Below are 13,698 nucleotides of genomic sequence, written 5' to 3' on the forward strand. Positions count from 1 at the left end.
TCACAATACACAGAGTCAGAAGAAGCAAAGAGACATTTTTTATTTTAAAGCAAAAAGAACAAAATGAATTCATTCCTCCCCCAAAAAAGGAGAACAAACCATAAGGAAAAAAGTGAAACCGCACAATACCTTTTGCATTCTTTTTTTTTTTTTACTTTAAAATTCCAATATATAATATTTAGCTGTTTTGTTTTGTTTTGTGATTTAGTGATATTGTCATTAAACATTTTGCAGAAACATTCTGGAACACATAAAGGGAAGGAAGGTGGAGCTTAGCTCTAGAAGCGATGATGTCACAATAGTCACAATCCAATCAGGGGGAGGCACGAAGGAGACTAGTGTGTGGTAAGGCATTGTACAACATATGGGCGTTTCGAGTAAGAACACTCTAATCCGCACATCCTACATATCTTTTTTTTTCCTTCCATTTTATTACGTCTGGTTTCTCTCGGTAGTGAATAAATTCGATGGAGAAGTGCTTTGACTTATTAAATGGCGCATCAGTTCAGAAGCAGGAGTCTGTTACCTACTTTTCCAGTGGATCAGATAGAGAAGTGTGTGAGTGTGTGTCTGGGTGAAAGAGAGAGAAAGATACTATTCTAGTTTACTTTATTCCACCACTCTCCTGTAAAAGTACAGGTAGCCCAGGTCCTTAGGTGGCTTCTCAGAGGCACAAACTTTCTGATCGTTAAAGATTACCCACCTGAAAGAAACAAAGACAGACACTTGATATAAAACCACTGAGAAGAAAATGAATACTGAGAAGATGATATTGCTGTACAAGAGCTGCATATGAATAATAACACAGGGTTTGGAGTCCACTGATGGAGAGAGAACTTCACTCACTGTTGGTCCTTCTTGATGTGGCAGACATAATGACCACACATTGTGCTCGATCCCATGTGACTGATGAACGCAAAAAGCTCATACTCTTCAGGACAAAAGGATGGGAAAGATTTGAATCATTAGAAGAGAGCATAATATTTAAGAAAAAAAATAATAAAATGCCACACAAACACACTTACTTCCTTCTCCATCACGGACACGTGGTCCTGGAGGAGGTTCCCGACTGGCTTCACTTCCTCCCTCTGAGCGTCCACCCTCAGACACATCCATGGACTCCAGATCATCCAGATGAGAGAAGATCCAGTCCACAGCACGCTCTAGAACATTATTCTACACACAGAAATTGAAAAATATGGGCTTGAATCTCTTAAAAGAAAGAGATAACAAATGGCCTTTGAAAAAGTGCATAGCATTCATAACTGTTTTATTTTCTGTTCACTTTATTTGACGTTTGCAATTTTTGTAACCTATTACCAAAATTTAAGACCTCAATTTGTGTGAGTTTCTTTTTTTAACATGAAAGGGATTGTTCACCCAAGAATGGGATTGTTCACCCAAGAATAAGCAACAAAAAAAAAAGAGAAGATATTTTGAAGAACGTTGGTGACCCGACAGCTGCCATTTTCTCCTACTATGGAAGTCATTCTTTAAAATATCTTCCTTCGTGTACAACAGAAGAAAGAAACTCGTACAGGTTTGGAACAACTTGAGGGTGAGCAAGTAATGATCATTTTTGTTACTTCTTGGGTGTCAAGGAATGTAATATTTATGGTAGTGAGGTAAAAAAAAAAAAGCAATGTTATGCTTTTGGTCATTTATTTAACCATAAGAAATATTTTTTTACTGCAACAATTCATGGAATATCAGTTCATAAGATTATACAACTGTTAAAAAGTTTGGGGTCAGTAAGATTTTTTTTTTTAATGAATTATTTTATTCAGCATCAACATTAAATTGATCAAAAGTGACATTAAAAATAAAATAAAAAATAAATAAAAATATTTCCCCACTACTGCAGAGACGATGAGTCAGCAGCGTGACTTAATCTCTCCAGCCAAAACATTATCAATAAATTATTAAAATGTTTAGACAGTCTCCTCCTGTTTTTTCACAACACACTCATAATCATCACGTTTGCTGGTGTGCTGTGGCAAGATTTATGCTTGCGTTTGAGCGCTGATTAGTAATATATAGGCAACTAAAGGCTCGTTGTTATGATTTATGAATTGTTAATATGAACGCGTGATTAGCGACTAATCGTTTAAATGAACGACTACTTAACTAGAAAAATCTTTAGTCGAGGGCAGCCCTAATTGATTATAAGAAATGTTTCCTGAGCGCCAAATCAGCATAAGAATGGTTTCTGAAGGATCATGTGAAGTCACTGGAGTAATTCTTGTTGAAAATTCAGCTTTGCATCACATACAAATTTATGATATTTCATGATATTACTGTTTTTGACCAAATCGAATAAATGCAGCCTTGGTGAACATTAACACTTTCAAAAATATTTTTTTAAACGTCAAACTTTCAAATCAATCAAATCAATCCCAAACTTTTGTGCGTAGTGTATTGTTGTATATTATTAATTGTTCAGTGCAATATAGAAGTAGCTTTTAAGTGAGATGAGTAATTGCAAGTTTTTTGTTGTTGTGAGAACTATTAAAAAGATTAAATATTTCTTACATTAACTAAAGCCCCTTTCACGCAGAGCTTTGATCCCAGAAAATTGCCATATAATTGCAAGAGTGCCTTCTGTGTGAACGGAAACACGTCCTGGGATTGATCCCGGGATGGAGACCTAGTAACATTGCTGGGATCAGTCCCGGAACGTGCCCTGTGTGAACAAAAGGCAGGACCAATGCCATAAGGGATGTGTTTTAGTGAAGTGTCATCAAAATTACGTACCGGTAGTTAGAGCGACTCTTTGACCGGGGGTTTTAAATGCAGATCAAGGTCAACGTTACACATTAACAAAGAAGACATTTTGACTGATTTTAAGTGAAGGACACTGGACGTTTTTGCCGGGAAAATCAAAAGTGTGATTCTTAAGCGTGTTCCTGGGAGCCTCTCTCTTTAGTTCTACAACACTGGCTGTGTGAATGAACCAAAAATCAAACGATTCCAGGACAAATCCCGGGACACATTATCAGTGTATTTTCCGGAATCTCTGTGAAAGGGGCTTAACGATACAGAAATATATCAGGGTTTTTCCTGGCTCAAAACGAGGCGGAGGTGTAAAAATCCTGATCATGTATTTTAATAGTAAATACATTTTAGTTTAAGTAGTATTTTTCGTAGACCATCATATAGCCTACTGTGTTTCCCACAGTATTTTTGTGGGTGGGGCTCAGTACCTCTATGGGGGTCTGGGGGCATGCCCCCCCGGAAGAAAATTTTGTACATTGTACATGTAAATTCATTAATCTGGTGCACTTTGAGTCACCCAAATCCGCTGTTAAAAATAAATAATCCACCCGCCAACCGCCCAAAATATGATATTCTTTGATATCTTTAGATATCAGCATCTGATCATCACATTACAATTATTCAAATTCTCAGTGTTAAGCATGATAATATGGCAACATATCACACTGAAGTAGGCTGATTTAAAATGAACATTTATTTAAATTAAAAGTTCTTCTCTTGGCAAAATTACATTTCCTTAATAACCTAAATAAAGGCTTTACTCCCTTCAAACTTAAATTGTCAATGTTTCATTACATCACTGTTGGAAAACACTCTTATCAGAATTTAAAAAAAATTACCTTTATAAAGGGCATTTTTTTCCTAATTTTATTAAATGTATGCTCCATCTTTCATTTCAAATTCTTCAATTTGATCAATACATTCAATTAGAATAAGACACTAGGCTGTTAACAATCAAAACGCTGGGAAACACGGTAAGACATCTATATTATTATCAACTATAGGCTATCAATCGACACTTACATTAAATGAAATCGCGTTTTCGGTGATTCCCTTGTTATTTTCTATTTTATTTTTTGATATTGGCGTTTTAATCAGGGCATTTGTCCGGTTGGGCAAGTACAATTCTCTCTCACTTGTCCCTTAAAAAAAAACACGTGTCCCGGACAAGTGTTAATGTCGAGCCCTGATATGTTTTCCTTGATTGGTTTTCCCTGAAGAGAATTACGTTGTTGAAAACGAAAGTAAAAGAGTGACGCACGTTCATTGCGTTTTATCATGATGAGAGTTCTGTGTCTTTATTAAACTCAACACATTATAATGATTTATCTGTCATCCACCCTCCATTAATTGGAATGTTATGTTTTTATTTTACGACCTGTGGATTATGATGATCCGTGCAGCACTATCGGCAAACTATACGGTTTGAGAATGGACACAGGCCGGGAACCCGCAACAGAACAGTCACGGTGGAAAAAGTGTATCTGAACATGTGACTGTCTGTCCGAGTTTTGTCGAGAGCCGGAGGAGGCACGAAATTTGACAGAGGCGGCCGCCTTGTAATTCTCTATGCAGGAAAAACCCTGTATTTATTTTTCTAACATATCTAATAATTCTTAAAAAAAGTACCATATTTGAGGAAACAGATTACAGTAGCTATCAGTAGGTTTATCTATAAAACATTGTTGGAAAAAAATCAGATCTATGCATCAATATATTTTTGCCTCTCACCGTAGCTCTGAGAGCACGAGTGGCCTGGTCTCGACTGAAGCCCATAGAAACGATGGTTGCAAGGTGTTCCTCAGGTACACTCTCAGTGGGTGTTGTGCCAGGAGCAGAACTAGAGCCAGGCAACACTAAAGGTGCGGAAAAATCTGCAGAAAAATCACACACAGAGAATTATTACTCTAAATCTGCATACTGCTTTAAATCCTCTTTACAGTTGACACTCATTGATGAATGTATTTACCAGGGTCATCCATGTGCCCCATCACCCAGTTCATAGCAGCGTCGATGCCAGTGTTGCCCGTGTAGTACACGGCCTTCCGGCAAGCTTCCAGAGGAAAACCCATCTCACAGAGCTGAGACACTGTGGAGTCATCCAACACCGGAGCTGAGAGACAGACAGAGAGAGAGAGTGGTCTACACACAGCTTTTGATACAAGAAAATCATTACACAGACTGAATGCTAAATGAAAAAAGTTTAACCAATGCTTAAATCCAAGACAAAATCCATTTAATTGAAAACTAAATACTGAGGCTGTATGATACATCATGTATACAGAGAGCACCACATAAAAAAAAGTGTTTATCTTGAACTAAAGCAAATTAATTTAATGAACAAAAGAAGACAAAAAGAAGAAAGCAAAGGAAAAAGAAAAAGAATGAAAGACAGGCTCAAGTGAAGACAGATGCAGTCGGAAAGAGGAGAAAAGACAGACTGACACAGCAGTGGGGAGTAGAGAGAGTCGTCCTCCTCGTTGCCGTGGGAACCCAGGATACCTTTAACCTCCACATCGGGGGTCATGAGAGGAGGCGGGGCCACCTCTGGCAGAAGCTCCTCCCCTGGCTGCTGTCCCATGGCACGGAGCGTGCTCAGATCCAGCGTGTCAGGAACGTCAATGCTCACATCTAATAAAATGATCATATATTAGTCTTCAAACTATGGCTGTAAATTTCATTCACTTATTCATTAAAAAAATAATTTATAGATGTATTTGTACAGAATGAACATGTTTTAGCAGAGGTCTTCAAAAAAAAAAAAAAATGTTTTATATATATATTTATAGATAGAGAAAATTCACCTAGTTTTTTAGGAACCCAATCCAGGCCAAAAGTAAATTTCTTGATTTGGATAACAAGATGGTCAGGAAATGAAGCAAAGCGAGTGGTCCTAGAAACAAAGATATATTAACACAAAGAAGAAACCCAAAGACTGACTAAAAAAAGTAAATTAATATTATTATTACTTTGTGGCAGTGGTTTTGGCCTGCACTGCAGAGCTCCAGAAATCTGTGAGTGTTTCTGGTTCGCTGAGAGCAGCCAAACAGGCAGCAAATGGGATTTGAGCACGTGTCACCGCGGGGGGAGGGGCTCCAGATGACTCCGCCTCATCACGGCGACGCTCCGCTTCTTGTAGCTCCTCTGATAAACAGGAAGAGAAGATGATAAATGAGAGGAAGGATAAAATGGAGTGTTATTTTATCCAGTCTTTCCTGGAAATGAAGTAAACTACATTCCAGTAAGTGTCTAACCCATATTAGTTGCCTGGTCCATGGGAACGGGCAGCTGGACAATGTAGTCCACTCGTTGCGTATACTTGGCCTTTTGTGACTGCTGGCATACGATCTTCTCTTCCACCAGGAAACGGAAAGCTTCTGAGGGATTCATGCCAGACCGACAGTTCCTCTGGCCAACATAAAAGAAAAGCTGAACTGAGCGAATGCACAAGTAGAGAAAAACAAAGACAGCAGGAGAAAGTCATCATCATTACCTCCACCATATTTATAAAGTGAAGAAGAAACTCCTGCGCATCCTGCTGCCGATTGGTCGAGAACTCCGGATGGCCTCGTCCAACCAGAGCTTTGAACATGCGAGGTGCTATCCCAACCTGGTCACCCTGTACAAACAAAATCATTTATGAATGGCTTATCTCAACAACTAAACAAACAGAATGACATTTCATTAGAAACAATTTGTGAAAGATTTGCACATAAATTCTGCTTATTTCCTAAATGAGACCTGGTGAATTAGAATTGTTAAGAGGTGTGTGTGTGTGTGTGTACCCTGGGTTCAGTGGAGGCACTGGGGTCATCTCCGGGGTCCGGGGCCGGCTTAGAGTACTCTCCTGACAGAAGGCCATAGCCCAGCTTTGCTCTGATATTAAAGAGTGAAAAGGAAGGAAGAAAGAGAACATGGTTATTTCATCAAATTGCTGTAGTGTTTAAGCTTTTTGAAAAAAAAAAAATTCTAAGTAGATGTTCATGTTTTTTCCCTGCTTTCTTTCAGGTAGCAGAGCGAGAACTGATGTATAGTGACCTCTGCTGGAAGTATGGTATAACAGGGATAGTTCAGCCAAAAAGGAAAATTCTGTCATCATTTACTCAACTTCAAGTTGTTCCAAAAGATTTTGGGGTGGACGATCACTAAACACACACCCCTATTTTAAAGGTTTGTAGGTCAGGTACTCACACTTGAGTCTTAAAGTCCTGGGTAGGGTCACTGGGCGCCTCAGCAAAGACCTTGTCAATGTTGGAAACGTATCTGATAGTTAAAGAGCGAGAGGAACCAAAGATGTATTTAGAGACTTCATTTTATTTCAGCAATAGTTAACTTATGAATATAAAAATATATAAAACATTCATGTCTAATACACATACACTATTACCATTCAAAACTTTGGGGTCTGTAAGATTTTTTTATGTTTTTAAAATAAGCCCTTTATGGCTGCATTTATTTCATCAAAAACACAAAAATGTAATATTATTAATAATTATAAATATTAACTATTTTCTGTTTTAAAATGTAATATATTCCTGTGATGGTAAATTAAAATTTTCAGCATCATTACTCTTCAGTGTCACATGATCCTTCAGAAATCATTTTAAAATGCTGATTTGGTGCTTGAAAAACATTTCTGATTATCAATGTTGAAAACCGTTTGGCTTAATATCTTTGAAACATTTTTTCAGGATTCTTTGATTAATAAAAAGTTCAAAAGAACAGCATTTATATGAAATAGAAATAGTTTAAATAGAAAAATGTAATCTTACTGAGCCCAATCTTTTGATGGGTAGTGTATATGAAAAACATGGCAAAACCACTAAAATCCCACACATTCTCAAAAGCACTCTGAAAGACACTAACTTGGTCTGGAAGTCTGGGATGGTGAAGAGCACTTGCATGACAGAGTTGAGGTAGCAGCTGTTTCCCAGGTTCTTCATACCGGTGAGCCCCGGGCCCCACATGGGCCTCAGAGTGGTGCCCGACTCCTGAATCACCTCCCACTCTCCCACACGCTGGTTCACTGCGATCTCCAGCTCAGTCATGGTTCTTTCCGTCTGACAGAGGGAGGAACACACTTTAACACCAGCTTTTCTGAACAGCTTTTAAGCACTTTAAGAATGAAAGCCCATCTTGCAGAGATTTTAGGAATGACTGTACCTTTTCCATAGTCATCATATCGATGCCAAAGTGAGAAAGGTGTTCTGGAAGCTTAGAATCTAATACCATATCATCTTCATCATATGAATAGACATCTGCAAAGACAGACACAGCACACAATGATTTCCAAAGATACAATCAGTCAGTTTTATTTTTTATTTTTACAGAAAAGAGCACTGTAAATTGATCAAAAGTGAGAATAAATACATTGACAAAAAAGCCTTCTATTTTTTTTTTTTTTTTTAATCCTGGAAAACATGCATCATGATTTTCACAAAAATATTAAGCAGCACAACTGTTTTCAACATTGATGATAACATTAACCAAATCAGTTTATGTATTAGAATGATTTCTGAAGGATCATGTGACTGAAAACTGGAGTAATGATGCTGAAAATTCAGCTTTGCCATCACAGAAATAAATTATATTTTAAAATATATTGAAAGATGTTTTGAAATGTAATGATATTTTACATTATAGTTTGACTGTATTTTTGAATAAAATAAATGCAGCCTTGGTGAGCAGAAGAGATCAAGGAAGAAGCAAAAAAGACCATTTACTTAGGCCCCATCCGCACTACTGCATTTTAGTTTAGAAACGGAGAATTAAAACGAATACAATCTCCGTCCACACCAGCGTTTTAGCTGCGTATTAGAATTGATCTCCGTCCACATTAAAACGACTGAAAACGCGGACCACGTGACCATTCACCAACACTGGGCATGCGCGTGCCGGTGTAAACCTAGAGACTTTCAAACATAGACTGTAAAAAAATGCTTTCAAACATCAAAATGTCATTTATTAATATGTATTTGTGGAAAAATGACAAATATCTTTTCCTATTCAATTTTTCTGGAAACGCTTCCAACACGCTTGCGTGTCGCATGAAAAATAGGCGTCGGTTCTATTTCTAACATGCACGCGTTTACCGCGCGAGCCGCGCCTGAGACGCGACAGTTTCTTGCTGTAAGAAACTGTTCCAGCGGGTGGAGTTTACTGGTACTGAATATTACCTGTGTATACTCCATGACTGATGACACCCAATCATAGAGCCGAGCGTGAGCCTCTGCGTCATCGTCATCGTTTCTAAAGTCCTCCGTTTTGACCCGTCTTCACTAAAACACCCTCCGGAGATTCAAAACGCAAAACGGGGTCGGCAGCGTTTCTAAACTTCTCCATTTTAGGTCTTCGTTTTTGCTGTTTTAGTCTGGACGGGAGGTGCAAATGTAGCAAAAGGTCTCCGTTTCTAAACGAAAACGCAGTAGCGTAGATGGGGCCATAGACTCCAGTAGATTTTGTGTGACAATCTCACCTGCTCCGTCAGGTGTTATTGTGCCGAGTTTGACAGCCAATGGGTATCCGGTCTGCTGGTAGTGCAAGAGGGCGTGGTTATTTCCTCCTGATCCATCAAAATACCTCCGCCCACACAAAACCTTCCCATCTGTCAGATTCATCCAGATGTTCTCCTGGAGGTCACAGACCTCACACTTCCAACCACTGAAAGAAAGATAGGAGCATCTAAATGCAAACAATCAATTACTGTAACTTCCTCTGGGATCATATTCTCAGAGCTTAGCAGTACACATCAAATGTGTCAACAACATTTGCACGTGTGTATACCTCGGAGGGATTTTGACCCCATTGTCGAGTTGTTTAAGTTCAGCTGCGTATTTTGACTCCTGTCGCACTTCACCGTCCCACTGCTGCACCTGCAGAGCGTGTGACACGGAGTCTGCTGCCTGCAGCCCCGCCATCGACAGAGACACCTGCAAGCGAGAACGACAACACCACAGCGAATGATAGTAAGAAAATTCAGCTTACACTTAATTATGACTATATAGCATTATATCTGGTAAATAAATAAAAAGTTAACAGTGTATAAATGGACTATTACAGCTTAAAGGAGAACTCCGGTCAATTTTAACATTGAGCTCATTTTTTTGTAAATTTGGAGTGCTGTCAATACAGAGAACAACGACAAAAATCGGTGTTGCCTACACCGTGTTATCCTCTTTTTAAAATTTGCACCCTATTGACTTCAATGGGGCATATTTTAAACCTGCTTTTACCCTCTTAACATCCTTGATGTGTCATTACAAGTGCCCAGCCAATGTGAGTGATTCCTTCAGAGTGAACGCGTGTGAATCAAAGATATGAATAAAAATTAAGTTAATTCGGCCAGCGCTCATACCTGTATTTACATCCTGTTTTCGGTTGAAGTCCAAAGTAGTCGATTGTCGAGTTCACGCGCGTGATCATAGGTAACTAAACATATGCGCGTGAACTCGACAATCGACTACTTTGGACTTCAACCGAAAACAGGATATAAATACAGGTATGAGCGCTGGCCGAATTAACTTCATTTTTATTCATATCTTTCACATCTACTGCAGTCAGATTCACCCGTGTTAACTCTAAAGGAATCACTCACATGACCTGTGCACTTGTAATGACACATCAAGGATGTTAAGAGGGTAAAAGCAGGTTTAAAATATGCCCCATTGAAGTCAACAGGGTGCAAATTTTAAAAAGAGGATAACACGGTGTAGGCAACACCGATTTTTGTCGTTGTTCTCTGTATTGACAGCACTCCAAATTTACAAAAAAATGAGCTCAATGTTAAAATTGACCGGAGTTCTCCTTTAATAAGAAAATGAACATGCCATCCACAAGTCTGCTATTATTACAAAGTGAAAAATAATGTTACAAAATACAATAATATAAAATGATATTCACCCGCTCCCGAACAACATCTGGCATGGAGGCTAGATCCTCTGATGTTACTTCCTGTCGGTCTGGGAACAGAACCACCTTGACTTCTTCCTCATATTGCTCCTGATCAACATCAAACCCTCCCTCAATTCCTACGAGAAAAACATGAAAGCTTTACATCTTTTTGTGTTTCATAAAATAAGCTTACTTACAATAAAAACTAGCATGTATTAAAATAGTACGCTAAGACTGAGGGCAAAAGAAAGCAAGTGCTTACCAATGGCCAGTCTTGTGGGCTTCTTTTTGGGAGGATCACCGGAACCAGAATTGGGATCATCCTCCTTCTGATAGACAGACAAGGTTAGTCTACATTTGCCGGAAGAACAGCACAAGAAACGAGACGCTACAAAGCTTGGTTGTGCAATTCGTATTTGCTTAGTTCAAAAGCATTGACATGAAGAGTCACACATCAACTACAGTGAATTAAAGGTCTAATATGTTTTTCATTAAAATAATTTCTGCTATACCATATTAATATGCAGAGACATAAATAAGCCACGTGTCGTGCATGTTGATTTTCCAGAAAAGTCTATGAACTGTGCAGCTATACAGTGCCCACACCATTATTATTATTATTTTTTGCAGCCTTGGTTACGGTATTTTTTCCATTAAATTTTCCCATAGGGGAAAAATCAGACAAAAATACAAAAGGTGCAAGACTGTGTAGAGTAATTAAAGTCGCAATGAAACGGAAGTGGGGACAGATCTTATCTTGTGATACATATCTGAGTGTAACAGAACATAAAAAAATATATAATAATAATTTGTTCTATGCATCGGTTTATGTGGATTTTAAGATGTAGGTGTTGCAATCAAAAGTGGAGGTGGATGAACATGAACTTGCAGAAAAGCCTGTTATTTTCACAAGGAAGGACCGGTTATGTCATTTTGTTTAAACATTATACTAGGTCAAAAAAGTAAATGAAACATAGGCATGAATTGTTCTCAATTAGATCTATAGCATGCATTTAGAAAGTAGACAAGATGAATTTATTTCAATCTGACCTTAACGGCTTCGTTGAACTACAATCCCATATAGCATTGCAAATGACAAATTTGACTAATGTTGCTTACATACATAGAAGCAGTTTATTTACATTCATTGCAAAATATGCAAACAAATATTTAATTAGTTTGAGAGTGTAGGGAGATTGACTGTTACAACATTCGCAGTGCTTTATTGAAGTGGGTGATCACGGAGAGGCATTTGTGCACAATTGTGACAATTCCCTAGTCACAATTCCCTGATTGGTGGAGATTTCTTTGGACATTCATGGGTAATGTTTAATATAGTTCTTCAACAGGAATTCCACTGTTAAACAAATTTGTTGAAAATCTAGGCTGATGGTTTCAACAAATGACTCCAATATATCATTGATTAATAAACTTGTAGCTCACAATAAGTCTGGCATTAATTATTATGAAAAATAAATAAAAAAATTAATAGGATTTTTACTTCCCAACCCAAATGTTGAACATTAATAATTGCTTTGTCCCACCCAGCCTGAAACAGCAACACTGGCTAAACCAATGGCACGAGTCTGGGGGCGGGACTCTGTTTGTCTGGCCAATGAAAGACAGGAGGAGTGTTAGGGAAACCTGTTTGTCATCAATCTATTTTCTTTTTTACAATTCTGTTTGGAGAATGGAGACTTTAAAGTGGCTTTAAATATTTATGAACACGTACTCAAATCATACATTATTATTCCTAAATTCACTGAATGATGCGTCATGTGCTTACCTGTGTTTTCCGGGTCCTGGTGATGTGCAGGTAAGCTCTCTGACCAGTTTTGGCGTGGTGTCGGTCTACGTACTTACTTCCATAGCCGAGAAAGCTGTTCATACAGACATACAAGCCTCCCTCACTCTCCTGAAACAATTGGAAAGAACTGTTATAACAAAATACAGCTGGTCAGCAGCACCACCACGCGCTCAATGAGGCGGTCTCACGCGCACACCACAAAATAACATTCACGCGCATGATACAGAAGCACACAGGCTTCTCAAGATAAGAAACTTTGCAGCTTCTAGCTAAAGTTAGCGTTATAACCATTATAACTAGCTCACAGCTAGCTAAAGTTATATATAATCGGATCATTTAAAGTTACAGAAAATGAATGGTTTAATCGAGATGTAACCAAAGAGTGCAGAGTCAACAGTGCAATGATGACTCGCGTGACCTAATGAAGGAAAATAGTGCAAACTTGAGCACTAAATGAGCGCTAGTTAGCGATCCGCTTCTCACAGATGGTAAGAAGACAAAAGCAAAACAGCAACCTTATGCAAACAAGCAAATAAATAAATAAAAATTCCCGAAAGTGCGCGATGACTGTGCAGTCTACTGAACTCACTGGGCTGGCGAATGAGAAGGCGCACTCGTCTTTGTGAACACGATCTCCGGGCCTCGGAACCCGAATCGTAGACAGAACCGACATCAATATCTCGCTAACCTCCGTCATCTCTGGCTAAACGCAATTTGCCTTCTTGCCTACACACACACGCTTGCCCGCTTGGGTTTTTTGGCCCCCGCTCCTGAAATACAGTCCGCCTGAAGTCTCTGACAGCCCCTTCTTTCTCTGTTTCCCCTCAATGAAAGCTGCTGCTGATGATCCAATGTGTTTTACTCGAGGCCAGGGGCGCTGCACACACTCGCACTGCACTCATTACATCCGCAAATACTTGACCGTAAAGTGTCTAAAATGCGCGCACATATTTTTAAACATTTCAATTTTTTAAATAAAAATAGCAAATGTACATGTTTCTTTAACGTCTTTCATGGAAGAGGATTTAAATGATCGTTTAATGCAACATAGTTATCTTGGCGTAACAAATACTTTCTTTTTTAAACTATATTATGAATTCTCATGTATTTTGTGCATTACGGTAATATGGAAGCCATGACAGTTGACAAAATGAGAAAGCGGAAAATTTTACCTCATGTAAATAACAATACTGGCCTCATGCGGCTGGGAGTTTTATTAAATAAAA

At 38.5% G+C, this 13,698-nt stretch overlaps 1 protein-coding gene across 2 annotated transcripts; it reads right to left on the reverse strand.

The window, feature by feature from the left end:
- Window positions 1-15: 15 nt before the first annotated feature.
- Window positions 16-13,397, reverse strand: usp5 (ubiquitin specific peptidase 5 (isopeptidase T)). 2 transcript variants are annotated; one of them, XM_084089794.1, is made up of 20 exons: window positions 13,062-13,397; window positions 12,452-12,580; window positions 10,928-10,994; window positions 10,675-10,802; window positions 9,559-9,704; window positions 9,251-9,435; window positions 7,939-8,033; window positions 7,642-7,835; window positions 6,967-7,038; window positions 6,561-6,651; window positions 6,269-6,394; window positions 6,030-6,183; window positions 5,745-5,919; window positions 5,580-5,668; window positions 5,278-5,406; window positions 4,745-4,888; window positions 4,507-4,649; window positions 1,026-1,176; window positions 847-931; window positions 16-703 (listed from the first exon to the last, which is right to left on the reverse strand). In XM_084089794.1, exons 1-20 carry the CDS (start codon window positions 13,167-13,169, stop codon window positions 610-612), a joined length of 2,505 nt encoding a protein of 834 aa, XP_083945920.1. In that variant the 5' UTR covers window positions 13,170-13,397; the 3' UTR covers window positions 16-609. The 2 variants fall into 2 exon arrangements, with proteins under 2 accessions (XP_083945920.1, XP_083945919.1); XM_084089793.1 differs by having other exon boundaries at window positions 5,221-5,406.
- Between the last annotated feature and the right edge of the window lie 301 nt (window positions 13,398-13,698).

This window comes from Abramis brama, assembly GCF_963993115.1.
Source record: "Abramis brama genome assembly, chromosome: 17".
In the NCBI taxonomy this organism is placed as follows: domain Eukaryota; kingdom Metazoa; phylum Chordata; class Actinopteri; order Cypriniformes; family Leuciscidae; genus Abramis; species Abramis brama.

Bases quoted from the DNA above. Each gene is read 5' to 3' on its own strand.
- usp5 (XM_084089793.1), bottom strand. From the start codon at position 13,169: ATGACGGAGGTTAGCGAGATATTGATGTCGGTTCTGTCTACGATTCGG. The intron at 7,836-7,938 runs GTACAGTCATTC...TCCCTCTGTCAG, and splicing joins ATATGATGACTATGGAAAAG to ACGGAAAGAACCATGACTGA. The intron at 704-846 runs GTGAGTGAAGTT...TGTTTCTTTCAG, and splicing joins CACATCAAGAAGGACCAACA to GTGGGTAATCTTTAACGATC.